General features: G+C 38.1%; 1 protein-coding gene, 1 long non-coding RNA gene and 2 pseudogenes across 9 annotated transcripts in view; 1 reads left to right on the forward strand and 3 right to left on the reverse strand.

Annotated features, from left to right (window-relative positions):
- The window catches only part of camk2g2 (calcium/calmodulin-dependent protein kinase (CaM kinase) II gamma 2), a 58,636-nt gene extending 38,228 nt beyond the window's left edge, over positions 1-20,408 (forward strand). For 2 of the 8 annotated variants that reach the window (XM_088350651.1, XM_088350654.1), the window contains 7 exons: positions 2,906-2,946; positions 5,230-5,262; positions 7,413-7,467; positions 10,710-10,785; positions 11,248-11,342; positions 12,176-12,420; positions 15,621-20,408. In XM_088350651.1, coding sequence (XP_088206777.1) covers positions 2,906-2,946; positions 5,230-5,262; positions 7,413-7,467; positions 10,710-10,785; positions 11,248-11,342; positions 12,176-12,408 — 533 coding nt within the window. In that variant the 3' untranslated portion in view covers positions 12,409-12,420; positions 15,621-20,408. Of the gene's footprint in view, positions 1-2,905; positions 2,947-5,229; positions 5,263-5,631; positions 5,677-7,412; positions 7,468-10,709; positions 10,786-11,247; positions 11,343-12,175; positions 12,421-15,620 lie in introns of all 8 variants that reach the window. The other 6 variants (XM_088350648.1, XM_088350652.1, XM_088350649.1 and 3 more) reach the window with 4 other exon arrangements.
- LOC148353587 (U2 spliceosomal RNA) lies at positions 3,679-3,822 on the reverse strand (annotated as a pseudogene).
- LOC148353588 (U2 spliceosomal RNA) lies at positions 4,010-4,140 on the reverse strand (annotated as a pseudogene).
- LOC148353589 (uncharacterized) lies at positions 6,990-15,945 on the reverse strand. The gene is made up of 3 exons (XR_015852386.1): positions 15,796-15,945; positions 15,569-15,692; positions 6,990-7,437 (listed from the first exon to the last, which is right to left on the reverse strand). It is a non-coding gene; the product is annotated as an uncharacterized LOC148353589 (long non-coding RNA).
- Positions 20,409-21,275: the final 867 nt, after the last annotated feature.

The following is a 21,275-nucleotide window of genomic DNA, read 5'->3' on the forward strand; positions in this document are numbered from 1 at the left end:
TCATCACTGTGAATAATGAGGGTTTACTGTAATCCAATCTAATAATAATGAGTTGCATTAACTCAGTGACGGTCTTATTTTTGACACCTTTGCATCAGTTAATAGTCCCGGCATATGCCTGTCTATGTGCCAGTGTGCATGTGACATGCTCGAATGAATGTCCCTTAATCCTTAATGACTGCCTGCTGGTTGCATGTAGACAAACTATGAGGTCTGTAACAGTCATGTTTATTTGCGATATAAGAATGATTAAAATATTGTGCATTTCCCTTCTTAAAAGTATAGCTCAATTTGACTTGTTGTAAACAGGTTTTACAGAAGTGTTCTATACAGTAGTAATTTGATATTGCTGCCATTCAATTTCAAATTCCGATTCCTATGTTTTAAAGTGAATGCTGCATGTAAAAAGCATGACGCCCAAAATGGTGATGCTGTCTGAATTCTTTAAACGCTAACCTGAATAAAAACATTTTTATTGTTTTTTCATTGCCACTCTTCCAAAACTCGTAACACGGAAGGTAAGGGGGAAAGTTCTACAATATGAGGCTCAACTGTCAATTCTGTTTCAATAAGATGTGTCACATTTTTTCCTACTCAAGTGCATAGAGATGAAAATCATACTCAAATCAATAATCCCTGTTCATAGATCCCTTAACCACCTTTGTAGCTAATGCCAAGAAGATTCATCTAGCATCACATTCGGCCTGATTTTATATTAGCACTTTGCTGTCAAAGTCCATGACTTGCAACCTTAGAGGAAGATAGAGGTAACGAGCGCTTGCATGAGTCTGAATTTGTATTTCACTGCAATGTTTTTTTCCACCAGCTGGGTTTTGGTGGCAATTACGGCTGGGTATTAAGCCCTTTCTGGTCCTGACCCCTCTTTTGATATGACAGCTCCAAGATACTTAAATTTGTTCATAGGTTAGAGCTGGTGGTGGTTAATGGTGTCATGTGTGACGGTGATACCTTGGGCGTTACTTTAGTTTTGTTTCTGAGCTAATTTCGATTCCATACTGGGTTGATGCCTTATACAGGCGATCGACCAGATCTCTGGGTTCCTGGTTTCCTCCTACCAGTCAATCATATCAGCAAAAGGAAGGTTTGCGACGGTAAAGCCCCAGATGCTGACTGTACATAATGTTGGTCCAGGGATATTGGTGGGAATCATTAGGCGGAACTAATGTGTCTGTGTTGGGAGTGGATCCGGGACATTGAGGGTAACGCCTATTCCCAGAAACAGTATGTTTTGAGATGCCAACAACCATGAAAAGATATCCTTGTCTCGTGAGTCTTTGTCTTACAGACAATGTATAGGACTTTGCTACATTTTTTTAAATACAGTTGGAGAGAGAAGACAGCCTTGTCTCACACTAACTGACTGTGGTTTAAAACCATTTTCCAATAGTGCCATTGACCATTACTGCACTCCTGGCATTGGTGTTTGGCTGTTCAATGGTCAGAACCAGTTTCTGACCCACGTTTTATCCCCGCAGAGTTGCCTACAAGAAGGCTTGCCCTACTCTGTCAAGCGCCTTCTTGAAGTCCACGAAAGAGGATAGAGGTTTCTGTGGTGTGGCTGAACTTTTTCAAATAGGATGCGCAGAATAAAAATCAGTTTTGTGGTACTCGTTCCTTCCCTCAAACCGACCTGTTTGTTGGAAATGGTGTGGTTTCAGTCTGTTCAGCAAGACCTTGAGCATAACTTTACTTGTGTGGCAAATGAGACTGGTGGTTCTGTTTCTTTTCTTTGGTAGCATAACGACTAACGATTTGGTCACTGCAGATGGACACTGTCCTATTAGCCAGTTCTTTTTGCAAATCTATTTGTCAATAGTTAATTCATCTCCAATGTAAATAATTACATTTTAGTCATTAATCCCCTTTTTGTTTCGATTAGATGAAGTTTTTTGATAACATCGTTCCCTCTTTTACAAGTTTTTATCGTCTATTATTGAACAAAAGTTACCAAAAAAAAATCAAAAAACATCTTAAGTAAGTACTTGCCTTTCTTTCCCATCACTGTTTTAACGTTTTACAAGTAGAAAACTTCAATATTTCCTTTTAATCACAATGGCTAATAGCTTGTAATTTTGGGACTTCCCCAAAAAATAAAATAGAGGCCCAATTTCAGTCAGCATTTAACTAGTTCAGCAATTCTCCTTTGGAGTTTTTTTATTTTGGGAGTTATAGAATAGCTAATAGTGTTTGTCCATGCACTGTTAATTCCCTCCAGTGGTTAGAACTTAATATGGTCGCTATGGTTTTAACAAATAGTTGAGCAATACCTTTTCTTTCTTGCATTCTTTTGTGTCAATGAGTTGCGCTGAAGTTGAGCCCTAATTTTTCACTATAGAATTTATTCAAAAATGTCTGACTTTATGTACAGTTATATGTACAGATCCTCGAAAGAATTTTGTTGTTTTCACGACAGCAATATTTGTGTTCAAACATGGTAAAATATGCATTGTCAAAATATTTTAAATCCTCCATTTTTCTTCCAAAAATGGACAGAGTAAAAAAGAAAATTACACCCTCCAGTGTTGGTGAAACAATAGAATTTACATTTACACTGAGTGATTTTTTTTTCCCCACTTTTTTTAAACCAAAATAGACAATTGCGTGTTCCATATTAGACATGGGTCCGTGAGACTTTCTGTGCATCCTGTTTTTATAAATATGTCCGCCGTATTCAGCTTGGTTTGGGCGAAATAGTGGCAGAATTTTTTCGGTTTCACAGTTTTGGTTTTAACATTTATCAATTTATTATAAACCTAATAGAAAATAGGCCTAGGTATTTTTTTGCGGGGGATGATTTGAGATACATTTTAGTACTGCATCAGTTCCTAATTATTATTCATTTTGTTTGCTGTCAGACTTACTTTTTGCCATTTCTGTGTTTCAGCTTGCAAAACTTTGCTGAACAAAAAGTCGGATGGTGTGAAGGTACGTTTCCCTGAAACTGCTCAATATTACTGTCTCTGACTTTGACTGCTCTCTTCCTGTCTTATTGTCAAATGTTTAGGCTACTAATAGATGGCTCGGGTTTGCAGATTTTATTTGGTTGAACTGTGCAGAAATGTGTTTTTTTGGTCAAGTAAGCCGTCCTTACTGTGTTCATGCTTTCAATATAAAGTTTGACTTATTGAACTCATTCATGGCATATGACAAATTAATCTGTTTAAAGATTTTTTTTAATGGGCTTGTCTTGAATGAGTTAAAGAGGTAAAGCTAAAAGAAACCAAAGTAGGGTTTTAAACACAGAAGTGCAGCACAACAAAACCATTGTAAATTAACTTAATGTGTTTTTTCTTAATGGATTTTCCAGTCGTACCCCTTTCTTTTTTCTTTCGCTCACACCTACCGTATTTTCCGCACGATAAGGCAGACTACATGAAATTGAAACTACAGTACATGTGTACAGGTACATGTTGAAGCAATATATCAATATGTAACACTATCTTAAAGTGCAAATTATTGTATGCAATGGAAATTAAACAGAATAGTAGTTGTGATGGGGGGGGGTGTTTAAGGGTTATTGTTCTATTTTCTTTATTAATTATCCATTATCCGTTATCGGTCAGTTCATAATACGCTACAAAGCCAAGGAGCCGGGACTCTTACTCTCAGCCAAATGGCCAAGCTAAGGTCCTAGCCTTAAAGCCTTGCTGCGATCATTGCGAATGCACGGTTCCCGGAGGTACTGCAATACCGGGCCGATGCGTGGAGTGGACAGAGCAAGCTCTTATTCCATCTCCGGATTGCAAAAATCAATATTCTAGACTCCGAATTTCATAATTGCGGCACAGATTCAACAGGAATGGAACCCAGGTTTCAGCAGTGAGAGTGCCAGGGGTTTTTAAGGGTTATTTTTCTATCTTCGTTATTCATTATCCATTATCCGTTATCGGTCAGTTCATAATACGCTGCAAAGCCTAGGAGCCGGGACTCTTACTCTCAGCCAAAAGGCCAAGCTAAGGTCCTGGCCTTAAAGCCTTGCTGCGATCATTGCGAATGCACCGTTCCCGGAGGTACTGCAATACCGGGCCGATGCGTGGAGTGGACAGAGCAAGCTCTTATTCCATCTACGGATTGCAAAAATCAAAGATCAGCTTAGTCAAAGTTGACAGAGCAAAGTGTCAATAAAATTGTTCAAACCAAAAAAACTCATTACCAATGGACACTTCACAGAGCACATTGAGAGTGCCAGAGCGCAAACACAATAACACTAGACCACCAGTAGTATAGGTGACATATGGAAAGGCATTTAATCTTATCTCATCATCACACTATTTGTAATCACGGTGCCACTACACTGATGTGCCTAGTGCATTCTGATAGTTTAAACAGTCTCTCCACTTCTACACCTTTGTATCAATAACATCTCGTTTTAATATGTATGCTTACGTAAAAGAACTTGTATAGTATTTTGTTCAAAGACTTTGTTTTCTCTATTCTCTAACATTCATTGGTGAAGAAATGGAGAGACTGTTTAACATATCAGAATACACTATCAAATCTTTACCAATGAATGTTAGAGAATGGAGAAAACAAAAGGCATTTCAACGTAATACTATTAATGCTTTTTTACATACCCATACATATTAAATCGAGAGGTTATTGACAAACAGATGAAGAAGTGAAGACTGTTTAACATATCAGAATGCATTATACAAATCTTCAGCAATGAATGTTAGCGAATGGAGAAAAACGAAAGTCTTTAAACGAAATACTATTCAAGCTCTTTTACATACGCATACATATGAAATCGAGAGGTTATTGACACACTAGTTAAGAAGTGTAGAGACTATTTAACCGATTATAATGCACAATGCAAATCAGTGTTGTGACACTTTATAGTGGTATGATGAGATAAAGCCTAATGTTTTTATGTCTTATGTTATGTGTACCAATGATGGACTACTCTAGTTCAATTTTTTTGCAAATTATGTCAGTGCTGAACGATATTACCGTGAAATTGTATGGTCACGCCTACCGTGAATTACTGTATGCATTTCCAATCTTATCCGCTGTATTCTGCGGTTTGTAAGGCACACCAGGTTATAGGGCGCACTTTCAAATATCTGGACAAATTAGGGTTTTTAGTCCGGAAAATACTGTATTTATGATTACCTTTCAGCTTTTTCTCTCTTTCTTTCTGCTGCTTTTTTATTTGGATTATGATTTTCTGGCTTATTTATTTTCCTCTTCTGATTTGCTGTCTGTCAGAAAAGGAAGTCCAGCTCAAGTGTTTGTTTGATGGTGAGGGAAGAGCTGCTGTCGCTCGCTCGCTGTTTGTTCCGTCATCCGTTTGTCTGACATTTTTTTTTGATTGGGTTTTCCTGGGCAAAGCCTTTTAAGCCGTGTGATACTTCTCATGATGTTCCATTCATCCCTGATTGCCCTCATTGGTCTTTGCATATGTCATCCTGCACAAACACTCACACACACACGCGTTTTTTAAGGAGATGGTCCATCCTTGCATACAGTACAGCCAAGGAAAAAAACTCAAATGTGTTGTGTCGTGTTGTCTGTGTTATCTTGGAATACGATGTTATTCCTTGGCCTCTTGCCCTTTCATCCATCCATTTTCTATCCCTGCATGGTAAAGTGTGACCTACCTCCCCCCAGGAATCGCAGTCCACTGTCGTACACAACCCGGCTGATGGTACCAAGGTAAGAGGCTCACAGTTGATTGAAAGACAAGCATAGAATTAAAAATACTTTAGCCATACATAAATACAGACAGACAGACAGACAGACAGGATATGTACTTTCAATTTAAAACAAAGTAAATAAACAACAGTTACTTAAAAAAGAGTACTTTAGTACTAAATAACAGATAATAGGTTCCGATTTTTGATCTGGAATAACCTCACTCTAGACCAATTGTGTTAAACATACCCGTTCTAAAATGTCCCAAAAAAAGAAGCGAGTCTCTAGAACAATTTTATCAAAAGTTGTAATTTTTTAAATAAATGCTAACCAAATGCTCCCTCTGGCCGCTAGGGGGCAGTAAAGGACATACTCTCGGGTTAAAGCATTTCTTTTTTGTTTCTTTTTTGTTCACTTCAAACAAGTATGACAATTAAGGCAAAAAAACAAAAACAAAAAAATCATAGAGCCCACTTGAGTTTGCATCGCATGGTGAGTTGGTTCAGGTGTAAAACTGGATTTACTCAACTGTTAAAATCCACCAGTTGACACATTCGATGCCAAACATGAAAATCATGTTTTGCGCCATCGATTGTGTATACTGTATGTTATGCTTAGAAAAGATCCCTAGTCGTCCATGATGAGAATATGTAGGGTAGGCTTATAAAGTTGGCTGAATTATATAATACTGAAAAACTACAGTAAGCTAAACATTTTAAGTCAACATTATTTTACTGATCTGGCCCGCTTAAGAACAGACAGTCTGGAGTCAAACTGAGTTGGATGTCCCTGATCTAGATTATTAATATCAATTAAAATTATCCATTTGACATTTTTCTTACATTTGTAAGACAAGCTTCTTATAAGTTATTGAAACGTTTAAATTGTATTTAAATTAAAAATGTTATAACATGAAATAATAATATTATTGATGGGAAAAAACATTTTAAGGCATGAATGTACTGTACTTCAACATTCAAATTAACATCAATAAAATCAAGCTTTAAGACAATGCCATGAGTGTGCTATTTAGATGCCAGTTTTTCTTCTTTATTTACTGTGTGTTCTTTTTTTGAAGCATCTCAGTTTTCTGGTGATGTCATGCTAGAATTTCACAAGCGACGGACAAAAAAAGTGTTATAACCTACACGTTTATACATGAATACATGACATTGTTAATATTGTCCCTTTTCTTTTTTTTTCTTTTTTAACCTACTGGATCTGTTAGTGTGCCACTCCATGCCTTGACAAAATCATTATGTTGATTGAAAAATGCTTAAAAACAAAAATGAAACAATGAAAGCATTTAGTTGTATTATAAAGTCCCCCAAAACATATATTTTATTTAATGATAACAAAACAAACTATGATTCTGCTACATTCCTGTTTTGTAAAATATCCAAGGATATTTTCGGTTCATCTTAGCCTGTTGAGTAGATTCACAAGTATTCAGCCTATAACCTGACAGACACGGTGACACGCAGGTTTCTTTATTGTTTTTATTCTGGACATAAAACTGCAACAGTTCCACACTCTTCAAAAGGCTTAAAATAATCCAATCACAAAAAAGGTAGCAATTCTGTCCTGCTAGACCCGATTAACAGAAAATCAGTTAAATGCCTAGACACTGGTTTGTACTCCTGGGAGGTGGTTGTGTGTCCCATCTGTCCATCCATCAGGTTTGTCACTTTTATCGTGCACTGTTATTTGTCCTTCACTTTTCTTTCCTCAACCGTCTAGCTTTGTTTTCCTGGCAGGGTTCGACAGAAAGCTGCAACAATGCTGAAGAGGAGGAGATGAAAGGTAGGAAAGGTACTTGAGCCACTTTTGCCTTCTAAGCATGCTATTTTTCTCTCATTGATGCTTTGATGACATGGACAAATCATGATAAATTCAAGTGTTCATTGTGGGAGGATTTGATGTACCGTACTTACCGGACTACATGGCGCCCCATATTATAAGGCAATCCCACTGAAAACTAGTCTTTTGTGATATTTTTTTCATATACTGAAGTAATAGGCACATGGAATTAAAACTATTCTTAGGATATAAGGATGCACAAAAGGTGCCGCATTGGTGCACTAACTCATCAGTCAGGATATGTCACTGATAACAATTGTATACAATTTAATGCAACAAGGATGAAATCCTAATTGCGGCTTGGAATGCACCGGATCCACTAGAGTCTAGACCACTAAGGATACAGACAACATATTGTAAGGCACCAGTTCTTATCACTTTTTTAGTCATAATACCAAATTATTGATGTTATTATTAGGCCGGGCAGCAAGAATATTGTCAGACTTTAAAACGGTCCGTGGTACAGCCGACTTGCAGAGTTTTTGAAAAGCGCGTGATATTCTAAACTGAATGACGGTAAGGGTATTGTGGGAAGTACTTCAGTCATTCTGAAAACTATAAATAAACGCATGTCCACACGTATTCAAAACAGATGTCACTTAAATGATTAATCTGAGTTTTTGACATGTCTCGTTAATAGTGTGATAATGAGGTAATACCTAATGTCTTTTCATGTTTTGTCTGTATTACTGGAGGTCTAGTGGATAGGATTCAACGCTTTCCCTGTCACTGTCCGAGTCTGATTCCCATTGCATACAGCAAGTGTGAACAACCATCCATGTCCCTAACAGCCTAGCGGTTAGGTCTTTGTGCTCTCACCCTTTTTCTGTTTGGTCCCTGTTGCAGCCATTTTCAAGCAGCTGACGTCAGCAATAAAATTTATCAGCTAAACAGTAATTGCACAAATATGACAACACATTGCCAATTTCGTCCGCATGTAAGGCTCACTGGATTATAGGGTGCATATTTTGTCCAATTTGGGGATTTTTGGGTGCACCCTAAGACTCCGGAAATTACGGTAGTTTTTTTAAATTCTCACTCAAATATCTGCCGTAGACAAATTTTAACAATCAAAAATTATCCGCCTGAGCTGACACCGGTGTGATGTCGTGCCTGAGTGGCACATGGTGGCACCGCCACTTAATCCGGTAATTAGTCTCAGGACCTCCTGAAAGGGGCTAATCTTCTTACAAAAAGAAGGAGCCTTTGCAACGCCTTTCGTTGCTCTTGATCCTTGGCCAGGCTTCTTGTTGTCAGCGGCTTTGACTTGATAATGATGATGCCAGCTTTCACCTTCTGTCATTTGTGCTAAGACATTAATTGTAGTGCTACAGCAAGCCATCAAAAGAGCTTAGATATTTATGGTCAAGATGCATAGCTCACCCTATATTTTCCTCCCTAATCCTCTGAGCCATTACCTATTAATACTAACTCTAACGTTTCAAGTAAAGACCTTAACCCGAGAGCCAATCATAACAATATTGTTAACAGCACGTCCCTAACGCATCATTTAATCAATTTATGACCCAGCTCCCAGCCCTATGTCTCTTCAATGACACTTCCAGGTCTGATCTTCCCCCTACTGACAATCAGGACATATTGCAGGAGTAAAGGAATGATGGTGCTAATGTGTTTCTCACCCACTGGCCTGCCAGTACTTGGCATGTTAATTAGTTAAACTCCATTAATTTAGTTACCACTTAAATTACTTACACCTAAAAGTAGCGCAATACTGTAACTATAGAGTGAAAGTAACTATAGAGTTATAAATTACTGTATATATCCGCATAGAAGCCAACCCCCTAAAACAGCATTAAATTTCCACATAAAAAAAGAAATAGAGTAAAACATATACACCAACCTGTGGAAGCAGTGAACCCTATATATTTCTTGGCTTGTGCACTTTGTATAGCTCGCAAACAAACACTTTGCTGAGACACTCCATATCCATTTTGTCACTGGGCTTGAAACCACTCCAAGATCTCCTTCTCCATTACTGGGTACTGTCCAAGACTTTTTTTTCTGTTCTACATGGTGCATTGTAAAAATATTTTTATAAATAAAAAGACCAAAGTTCAGCACACTTACACAGTAAATTCTATGCTCATGTTTGCCCCATTGATAGTTTGTTGTTCCTGTATAAGCCACACCCCTTTCCCCACACACTGCCTATAATTCATGACTAGGGACACACAACCCAATATGCGAGTATAAGCTGATTCCATGACTTCAGTGTTCAATTTTAGATCTGTAAAATTGTCCGCAATGTGACCATATACGGTTGGGAGAATATCTGTATGAGGAGAAATTCAAGGACTTCTAACTCAGTGCTTGAGACGGCACCACCAGAATTGCATTTTGTAGGTAAATGTAAACACTCTGAAGGATTGCCTATTTTGTATCAAGGTATGTATGTGACAACCTATGTGAAGCAAGAGTACTCAACACTTAAAGAAGACTATAATTAATTGTTTGCATTTAGAATTTAGTAGAGTAATGTAGCCACCAAGTAGTTGCAATGGTAGAGCTCCATCATTTTATTGATAATGATTTACAGTAGGGCAGCACGGCGACGCAGTGGTTAGCGCGTGTGCGGCACAGTTCTGAGGTCGTAAGAACCTCCTGCGTTCAAATCCAGCTACCGGCCATACTGTGCGGAGTTTGTATGTTCTCCCCGTGCTTGCGTGGGTTTCCTCCGGGCACTCCGGTTTCCTCCCACATTCCAAAGACATGCATTTCAGGTGAATTGGCCGGTCCAAATTGTCCCTAGGTGTGACTGAGCGAGTGAGTTGTCTGTCCCTGTGTGCCCTCCGATTGGCTGGCAACCAGTTCGGGGTGTCCCCTGCCCACTGCCCGATGATTGCTGGGATGGGCTCCAGCACCCCCGCGACCCTACTGAGGATAAGCGGTGTAGCTAATGAGATGAGATGAGATTTACAGTACTCATGACAGGGAAGAGTAATTGTATTCCTGGAATGTATTAGTCCCAACACTGCTGGTAATACATTTAGACTAAATCTTGTGGCACCACTTGTGTTCAAGTACTTTTGAAGTAATTCTTACATTGAAGAGACATATCTCCACTTTTTATTGTTCGGTATGATATACCTCCTATTAGTTTGTGAACTCCCTCATTATGTCAGGGGTGTTTGTTTATAATTACCTGCTTTTGCAAACCTTTTATGTGCTTTCAGGGCGTAAACAAGATATCATTAAAATGACTGAACAGCTGATCGAAGCCATCAACAATGGGGACTTTGAGGCCTACACGTACGTACGTATGTTAGTTAGTGTTAAGTTTAAACTTCAGTAGACACTCAAAAAATAATTTTTAACTCGCAAGAGAAACAGGGAGCGAAGCCTTCAGATAAGAGAATTCCATTTCCCGTTTCCCACCTTCGCCTAAACCTCCTATTTCTATTAAATTTTTAAGGTTACAAAAACAAAACAGCCTCAACGAGAGTGAAAATTTAAAAAAAGCAACATAATGTAATTGTCAAACAATGAACAACAGAGCCCACTGATATTCAAAATAGGGAACTGGCATCTCTAATATTAAAAACAGAATAAACTTGTTAGTTAGTCAGTCAGTCAGTTAGTCTTAAGATGATGTTTTTCCTTCCCCCCAAAAATGTATTCCATTTTGCATACTCCCATTTTAGTCTAATTTTGACCCTTATTACTTGTAGTTTTTGTGAGGTTTCATGTGTTGTTTTATTTGTCATACGGCAGGAGGATATGTGATCCAGGCCTAACATCCTTTGAGCCAGAAGCTTTGGGGAATTTGGTGGAGGGGATGGACTTCCACAAGTTCTACTTTGACAATCGTACGTTCAACTATCCATCATTTGAATTCGCCAATCACAATGTTAGGCACACTTGCACTGTAGAATTACACTCGACAAGTGTTTTGTGACACAGCTAAATGTACTCTTGTATTTGTTTTAAGTATGTAATCATTGATTTTTTTTATGTCCCCTCTACACATGAGATCAATTCTATTTTCTCGATCAAGCTTGTATCTGATACTAGATTCGTGACGTGCGGTGCAACTCAGGACAGCAATAATTGTGTTTCTAGCCCTTATGGTTTGGGAGAAAAATGTGTTCTTACTTGATTGCGTTTTAGCTTTTTCAGCTCTTGGTGTGGGCATTTTTTACAATTTTTGGATGGCAAAAAAGTTTAAACAATGCAAAACAACTCAAACTAAAAAAATTCCAAAATGTTTCTGCTGGAACTAGCTTCAGGACATTAAATGCACGCTCTGCCACAATGGAAAGTTTGTATCCTTTGCCCTGTAGGACTAGCGTAAAAGGAAAGGGTGCATGCGTGGGCTATCAGTCGCGGAAAAAAATCATAACACAAGCACGCAGGATCAAGTCTGGATGGCAGAAAAAACGTTTGTGCTAACTTGGACATGGTGCTGCTGGTGGTGAGTGGTCAATAGTGCTCTCTAGTGGTACCTTCTGGAAATTCCCATTAATCTGATTTTCTCTTGTATGTCCGGCACGATTTTTGCTCAAAAGACATCTCTTACCTCAAATTTCTTGTAACTCGAGTAGCTCGTATGTAGAGGGGACACTGTATGTACAGTATTTCACCATAAGCCTCATTAGTTTGAAGAAACAAAATTGCCATTCTGTTTCATACCTCCTTTCAGTCTTGAGTAAGAACAGCAAGCCGGTGCACACCACCATTCTGAATCCTCATGTGCACCTGATTGGCGAGGACGCGGCATGTATCGCTTACATCCGCCTGACCCAGTACTTGGACGCGCAGGGTCGCCCGCGTTCTTGCCAGTCGGAGGAAACGCGCGTTTGGCAGCGCCGTGACGCCAAGTGGCTCAATGTCCACTTCCACTGCTCTGGAGCTCCCGCTGCACCGCTGCAGTGAACGCCATGTCAGGTAGACCATTGAGGTTTTGTAGACTTTGAATCGAGGTTAACTTTTACTCGTGATCGGTGATACCAGTTGCTTGTGGATGTTACCGGTACCAGCTACATCAGGTGTGCCAAACTCGTTAGAGTCAAGTCGTGTTTATTTGTATAGCCCTGCGGGGATGAATAAAGTATCTATCTATCAATCACAACAAGTCTCAAAGGGCAGCACAGACAACTAATACTGTACAACATCCCCTTGATCTGGAACCTACCAGAGGGTGAGGAAAAACTAAAAAACCCCAGGATGAGGAAAACGAAGACCAGGAAGACCGGGCTGTAATGGATGTTGCAATGGCAGCAACAGACAATACTGTACACAGACATCTTCAACATTAAATATAGGTAATAACCAGTGTTAGGCGTGCTACTTTAAACAAGTAATTAGTTATAGTTACTCTCTACTTCTTCCAAAAACTAACTAAGTTAGTAACTGAGTTACTCTTCAGTAAAAGTAACTAATTAAGGATACTAACTAATTGCATTACTTTAAAAAGAAGTTGTATGTTAAAGAATTCTAAATTTTATGAGCAGTATTTGAGTCAGTTCAATAGAGAAAAACAAACAGATAGTTGTGTTATAAAACCTTGTAATATTTATTGCACCGCACCAGCAGCAGATTTATCCTATGCTTTAAGTGCAACAAACAAAAAGAAACAGTAAACAATATAACAATCAGCAGTAAATAATATAAAGTGAGCTTAATTCAGTAAATCTAACTCAATTATTCCATCGTATAAAAGGGAATTCTGACTTTATAAAGAACCGACTTTTTCAGCTTGGCCTACTAAAAATAACTATCTTTTTTGGCTTCCAAATGGCTCTTCAGGTTGTTTTTGTTGTTTAAGCCATATATCACCATTAATTATGTATAATTATAAATGACTTAAACAGGGAAAAAAATTACCACTTAAACGTTAAGAAAGGAAAAACACAGGAAACATACACTAAAATATTTACAAATCTACAATCTAAAATACAAAACAATGTTAACCTATTTATACCCAACAAATCCAGATTCAACAGCACAGAATCCCTGAAAAAAAACTGCAATTTGACCAATCACAAGAGAAAAATAGGAACCGGCCCTCGATTGGTGGGTAGCCAGCTCCCTACTCCAAGAGACTGCTCATAAGGCCATTTTGTTTCGCAAACGACACAAGTCAGTTGCCTCATTCACAGTTGGCCTTGTCTTTCCGCCTGAGCAGACACTCGTGTGATACTGTATTCGTAACCGCTGTTTAACGATATAGTCGGCACTATTTTGAATGGTGACATGATCCCAAAAGACGTGAGGTAACGAACTCGGAGAAGAAAGAAAAAAATCAAGGACAAGTGTATCTTAAGTATGGACTTAAACAATTCCACTGAGGTTGCAGATCGTTTTTCAGAGGTCAGAAAATTCCACAGCACAGGATTCCAATTGGAGAATTCTCTGTGGATTTCTTCTTGGCTCTTGGAAGCATTAGACCAGTAGACGAGCATTTTCCAAGCAAAGGCTTCGAGCAGAAACATGAGGGTGTAAATTAAACCGAAATATAAGCTGGGGGAAGTCCATGCAAAACTTTGTTGGTAACATCAACGTAACCTTGATTTAACATCTTAAAGTGACAAGCGTGCCAGTGCAAGTCTACTTGCGTTTCTCAAAAAATGTTTCCTTCAGTAAGAACAGCTCTTTTATAGAGTTTATAAACTGCATTTGTAAAAAGAGTGAAACAACGATTGAATTATTTTCCTTCAGAGTTTGCGAGTGGCATTTACCTTTGGCAACATCCAGCGGACATATTCAAAACAGTTCATTGTGGCTTATTTTTCTCTTATGCTTTTCAGCATTGTCTCGGTCCTGAGTATCTTTTTCTGCAGGGCTGATCCGGCCCCCTTATGCTTGTCACCTCTGTGCTCCATGATGCTTTTAGTGTATTCTCATTGATTTAGGTTCATTTGGCAGAAGACAAGCTTGAGCCGAAATAATCAGCTTAATGTTTTTAAGTGTTTTGATGCTAGCTTTTTGGCGCCAAATAAAAACTGCAATTACAATCCCCCAAATCAATGTACTGTAAATTCCGGACTATAAGCCTCTACTTTTTTCCCAAACCTTCAACCCTGCGGCTTATTCAGTGATGCGGCCAATTTATGTATTTTTTCTAACAGCCGCCAGAGGCGCTTGAGTACAAAAGGTAAGATTTGGACCGGTGGAATATATGCGCCGGGGAAGACTGCAATTCTTGGCTTGTGCACAAATTTAATTAGCGTAGACATATCCCCATCATGCAAATTGCAAAATGAAAAGCCCATGACGTAGTTTTCAAGCTAAAATCAAACGAGCAGTCCGATAAAGAAGGAAACAGAGCTACTGCACGTAAACTTCACTTTGCGAGCGTGTTGCTAGCGCGTTTTTGAATAAGGGAGTGTGGAACGGCGTCTATATGACAAATTCTCTTTCCCATACTGGGGAGGACGACTTTGATGACGTCAGTTATAAGGAGGAAGATGAGGACGGTCTACCATGGTTTCTACAAGTACGGTATGTTTCTTAACAGGCCCGTTGACTGTGTTGCGAGCGTGTTTCTGGTAGCGTTTTGCTACCCTTCACAGGCACGGTTTGGGATGAAAGTTATAATATTATAATTAAAGCTTTGAAAACTCTCTCGGTGTACCGTCTTTCTTTGTAAATATGTGTAACCGATGTATAATATGTATTTGCACCTGTATATTTTGTAATGTATTTATTTGAGACACTTATTCTGATATGTTTTGCGAATTAAAAAAGAGGGGCGGAGCAAACGCGGGCTGAGGGGAAGTGTGGTAAAGGTGAGTGAGACCTGTTGTCGCGGCGGACAATAGTGGATATTTGTTTTTCCCACCCTTAACTTTGGAAATATAGACTTGGAATGTGTACTCTATATTCAGTTACAGTCGCGGGACTCAGAGCGGGTTTGGGCTAAATTTGTTATTGTGTTACATGTTTTAATGTGGGCGCATGCGGCTTATATACAGGTGCGGCTTATGTAAGTACAAAATCGGTTTTCCCCTTAAAATGTGGTGGGTGCGGCTTATAATCAGGTGCGCTCTATAGTCCGGAATTTGCGGTAATACTTTCACAGATGTTTCTTTACCTTTGTGCCATTTATCACACACTTGTGACTGATTCTGTTCTCTCTCTCGCAGCTGCTTTACAACTCTTCAATATGTGTAACGGTGAGTTGACTCCTCGCCGAGTTTGCAAGCATCCTGGCTTACCTGAAGATGGTAACAGCATGTGAGGCTGGCACAAATACAAGAATGACGAAACGAACACTTGAGAGAAAATTGTTTTTAAAAAAGAAAGCAAAAAATTGATTACTAGCTCAACTGAAGGAGCAGGAGGCCCACTAATAGACCGGTCAGGTTCCTCTGTGCAGACAGTGCATGTTCGCTGAGGAGGGGAAGGCTCGATACGCCGCCCCTTCCCTCATCCTTCCCTCACTCTTCTCATCCTCTTCCTATCACGTGCACACACATAACCAGAAATTGCGGGCACTAACAAGGAATTAGCCTGAAGGACCAGTTTGGACTTTCTTTTGGCACGTTGATCAAAGGGACCTTCCTTTTTTTACACTGATTATTTTGTACTCTTCTTAGTGTTTTCTATGTACTTAATCATACTTTGGAGATTTTTATTTAATGTGTGAATTCATATTTATATGCAAGATGTCATATGTTTATGGGAAGCAGTCTGAGCGTTTATTTTATACTTGATATCCTTAAAATTGATGTAAAAGTATGCGCTTTGTTGACAGCACAATAGTAGAAACTGTGTTACTAGTAACGTATAAACTCTTTCCCAAATACGAGTCCCACTTCAGAAGAACTACTAGTAGACTACTATGCTGCACTAATGACACCCCATCTAGGCTATTTTTTATGCTAGTATGTCTCTGTACTATAGCACCTCACTTGTAGTTTTGCCTATAGATTATCCCATTTAAATGTCAAAGGCTTCTACTGTGTGTGAGGGGCATAGGGGGGTAGGTTTAGTGCACCCTAATTATTTTACTAGTGCACTAATCATAAAACCACTAGAGCGTTTATTATTATTTTGATATTGCTGATATGTAGTTTAAAGTTGCGTGTACTAGTATGCATTTTTCCTCACTAGTATGGAAATTCTTGCACTAATTGAACACCACCTATTGATATACCACTTGGCTGACACAGTCATTTGATTAGTGCGCCAAATTACCGTATTTTCCGCACTTTAAAGCACATCCCCCAAAGAATAATCTTTTATCACATATTTTTCATACATAAGGTGCAATGGATTATTAGGCGCAAGGAATTAAAATACAGTAAGAGCTACCATATTTATTGTGTGTGAAGTCGCTGACCAAAATCAAAAACATTTTATGCAATGGAAATCGAACCTGGGTTGTGGCGGTGATAGCATCAAAACCTAACCACTAGACCACTTGTTATACATATGAACTTATGAAAAGATTTTATCTCATTATCATACTATTTTTACGGTTCCAGAAACAAAATTTAGAAATTGGAAAAAACAGAAAGTCATACTGAAAAACATAAATAAACACTAAAAAGCACAATGAGGGAAACAACTCTTTGGTGTATCTGGTGATGAATTGTACTTAGCGTTTGTTAAATCTTCAAGGATTACCTTCTGTTTTCTCTTTTCACTAACGTTTGTTTCTGGCACTGTGAGTAAAACTAGTGTGATAATTGTGATAATGAGATTAAATCCAATGCCTTTTCATTGTTCTTCTTTATCACTGGTGATCTAGTGGTGAAGTATCGGCACTCTTACTGCTGGGATGCAGGTTTGATTCCAGTTGCATACACTGTTTTGCGATTTTGATCAGCACTGTTTTCTGATTGATCAATCATTGCGCAAATCCGGCAGCATATCCTAAAAAATTGTGAAGTAACCCACATGTATAAGTAACCGTATGCATTTCCAATCTAATCCGTTGTATTTTGCTGCATATTAAGCACATCGGGTTATAAGGCGCACTTTCAAATTTCAGGCTAATTTGCAGTTTTTAGATGCAATTAATCATCGAGAAAATACGGTACCTTAGTATTAAGCCAATGTGTATACTAGTATATGAACATTTGGTAGTTAGCACGTGTGTGTCAGCATGATTTTACATCCACTGGCTTGTACTGTTTCCCTTTTTCGGTCTCTTCTTACCCGATCTTAATCGTAATGAGGATAATGATGATGTCTTCCCTCCACCTCAAACACTTGCGCGTTTTCTTATTATTCTCGTCCATCTTGACTTGCCATATTTTTGGGTTTCACTTTAACAAGCATGTTTGCAGACTGTCTCCTGAAACTCAAGGCAAAGGAGGGGAAAAATCAAGGCATGATGACACTTCTAAGGTTCGATTGTTTTGTTTTTGCAGGAGGCAATCAGTCGTCAGGTCCTTTCTGTGTTGTAAATGTTTGTACTTGTCTAGTGTTTTTGGATGTGTATTCAAAGTTAAAACTGGGAAAAGGGTTTAGATATATGGGACTGCTGCCACCCTTTGCTACTGTCTCTTGCACGCACATGCATACACACACACGCATGTCATATGAGCACATGCAATCCAATGCTGACCCATAAGAGGGACCAAAGTAACCCCTTTTTTAATTATAAGATCATGTCTTGGTCGTTATGACATTATTTAGCACTTCATTTCATTTTGCTGATCCGAGGTGGGCAAACTTTTTCAGTCCCGGGCCCCATTAGGTTAAACCAGGGGTCTGCTACTAAAATTGGTGAAAGAGCCATAAGAGTAAAAAAAACACACAAAAAAAGCCCTTCATACGACACTTAAGTTCAAAATAAAAAAGATTTGTACATAAAAGTTACTCATTAAACATATATTCCAAATATATTTTACAGTTTTGAAAAACAGTAATAATGTTTGTTTTGTGTATGGGAAACCCATTTAAAAGGGTATATTTCGTTATACTTTTTCCATTTACATGTATTTTTGAAAAAGCTACAGGGAGCAACTAGGGTGGCGCTTAAGAGCCGCATGTGGCTCTGGAGCCGCAGGTTGCTGTTCCCCAGGCAAAACAATTGGGAGAAGTCCTGGCGGAAAAAAACGGTTGATTTTATTTGTTGGCCGATTAGTCTCAAATTAGATACCTCAGCAATACTTGAGGGAAAAAAGACTAAGGACTCATCCAATTTTTCTCATTCGTATTTGTAAATATACATGAGGACTTGTAAATGTATTTCATTTTGTATTTACAGTAATCCCTTGTTGTATGGTGGTTTCCTTGCTTGGCTTTTTATTGTGCATTGTATTCTGCATTCTGATTGGCTAAACAGAAAAAGATGCTTTCTATTGCTTACAAAGTTGAACCTCTCCACCCGCTAAATTTGCTCTGGAGCCACATGTGGGTTTTTTGCCCTGCCTAGTGGCTCCCTGGCGCTTTTTGAAAAATATCTGATCATAAAAAATACATGGTTTCTGTGGGACAGAACCAGTAAGTAAATACAGTGTTCCATAAATCCACATGATGGTGGCAAAATATCATTTTAATTAAAGTCAATCGGGTCCATAATCCATTCAGTCGTGCAATTAAGATTATTCTTAAAATTATAATTTGACTGAACAGAGGTTATTTGTAAAGAATAATACCTTTATAAAGTACTTTACTTTGTGTTAAACAAATACTCTATAGATCTGGTTTGTTCTTGAGTAACAAAAAAATACTTAAATAAATAAACGAAGGTTTCACGGGTTTTGACTATGGCAAGACATTTTTTTGTAACGCAATCCCCGCAAAAAACGAGGCATTAACGTGTATATTAATTTCATTAAATTGCATTTTGAACACTCAGAACTACAGCTAAATAATATGATAAATACATATGAAATAATGTTATTTATTGGTATATTTTTACCATGTTCGTTTGGCGGGCCAGATTAAAAGCATGACAGGCCGTATATGGCCCGCAGGCTGTAATTTGCCTACTTCTGTTTTCAATGAAAAGGATCTCTGATCAGCTACGACACATTACATTTTTGCTTTTTGCTCCCAATTTTTAAATCTGATTTTGATTTGAAGTAACGTTATTCTGTTTTTAGGGTGCCGTATAACACTTATAAATCAACAAATACATGAAAAAATTAAATTATTTTATTGTGTTTTTTGAGTGATTTTTTAATACTGCACAAGTTATGTACATATACATTTTTTGAATAAAAAAACAGTTTACCATATAATTTTGATTATTCCCACTACGATTTTAAGGATGCAGGTTATATTATTTTGATTTATTTTTGATATTCAATATTGTCAGGCTTTCTATAAAAAAATTTCCACAATCACTTTTCCATGCACATCACGTGTCTTTTTTTTTGTTTTATGTTTTCTTATTTTTTGTCTCACCACATGACTGCACCTTTCAAGCTTCCATCTGTTTTCCACCTGACAAAAAACAGGGTACAGATTCAGTTTGAGCTTTTAATTGTACATACGTGACCAAACCGAAAGCGATTGCACCAACTACCTAAAATGTAAACACTTTCATCCACTGTGTAGTTTTTGCATCGTGTGAATATTTAATGTTTGCAGAGCAGCAAAAAAAATTAAACATGTTATGGAGTAATTGTCGAAGCCACAGCATCCGTACATCACTAAAAAAATATATGCAGTTTTACATGATGATGATGATGAAATATGCATGTGTACTTTGTAGTAGTTTTTCATCTTTTACCGGAACAATTGAGAATTACTTGTGTCGCCAAGTAAAAGAAAGCCTTATTACCATTTTGGTGGGACTGCACTGTAAAAGAAAACAAAAAAGAATAAAAACGGTTGGTTTTTGCATGAGCGTAGAATTAAATCATGAGTGGTGCATTTACAAAACCGTTTGTGTGGATGGTTGTTCTTCATTGCCTGGTTATTACTGGAATACTGAGGTGTATTTAATAAAACAAAATGCAAAATCTGGAGTTTATGTTTTGCATCATGTTTTCATGTGCTAAAAATGACTTGTGATTAGTTTTGGGATCAGTGTTGAAACTATATTTTTGTAATTTGCTTTTAGGACTACATCCCTTGGATGAAAGCGCATTTGGATTAAATTCAATTGTCTTTCACACGGCTCAGGGATCCCTTCACCGCCACCATTTCTTGTGGTGTGTCTTGTCAAGTACAGCCTAACGGCGCCCATCCCGCTCCAATAAGTAGATGAATCTGGTTTCCATTGTTACCAGTAGCAGGAGAAGCCTCCCGATCTGACTCAGATACAGCACCTTCATTATCCGGTCGTCATTGTTTTTTGGCATAACTACAATAACCTTTTAGTATTAACCATGTATATAGAATCACACTTATACTTACTGGAAAATAATAAGATGGAGAGAATACCGGGCCCTATTCGAAAGAAACTAATATTGTAGAGTGGGTGTCGACAGGCAAATATTGGATTTCAAGGATGTTGCAGAATACTATCGTTAATAATAACGCAGTGAACATTGTTTGCAACAAGATATAAGGCACTCCAGAGGCTAACACATAATAAAGAGAAGAATAGGACGAATGAATGAGGGGATAATTGGTCAAAATATTTACAAGGTATTTTGTGCTTCGAGATTGGCCTAAGTTTTATTAATAGTGCATTGTAACAAAAGTGCAATGAAATTAATTTTTTCAATGCAACTGGTACGATATATATTTTTCACAGTGTTGCGAGCTTGTCTAGGATGATGATAGACCCAGGGAAGAAACGGTCTCTGAGCCTCTTAGTCCTTATTCAAAATGTAAAGCAAATTGTTAAAAAAAAAAAAAAAACCTTGTTCTAACAATCAGTCTTTTCA

This window comes from Urocampus carinirostris, chromosome 13 (assembly GCF_059441175.1).
Source record: "Urocampus carinirostris isolate Australia breed hairy pipefish chromosome 13, RoL_Ucar_1.0, whole genome shotgun sequence".
Classification (NCBI taxonomy): Eukaryota; Metazoa; Chordata; class Actinopteri; order Syngnathiformes; family Syngnathidae; genus Urocampus; species Urocampus carinirostris.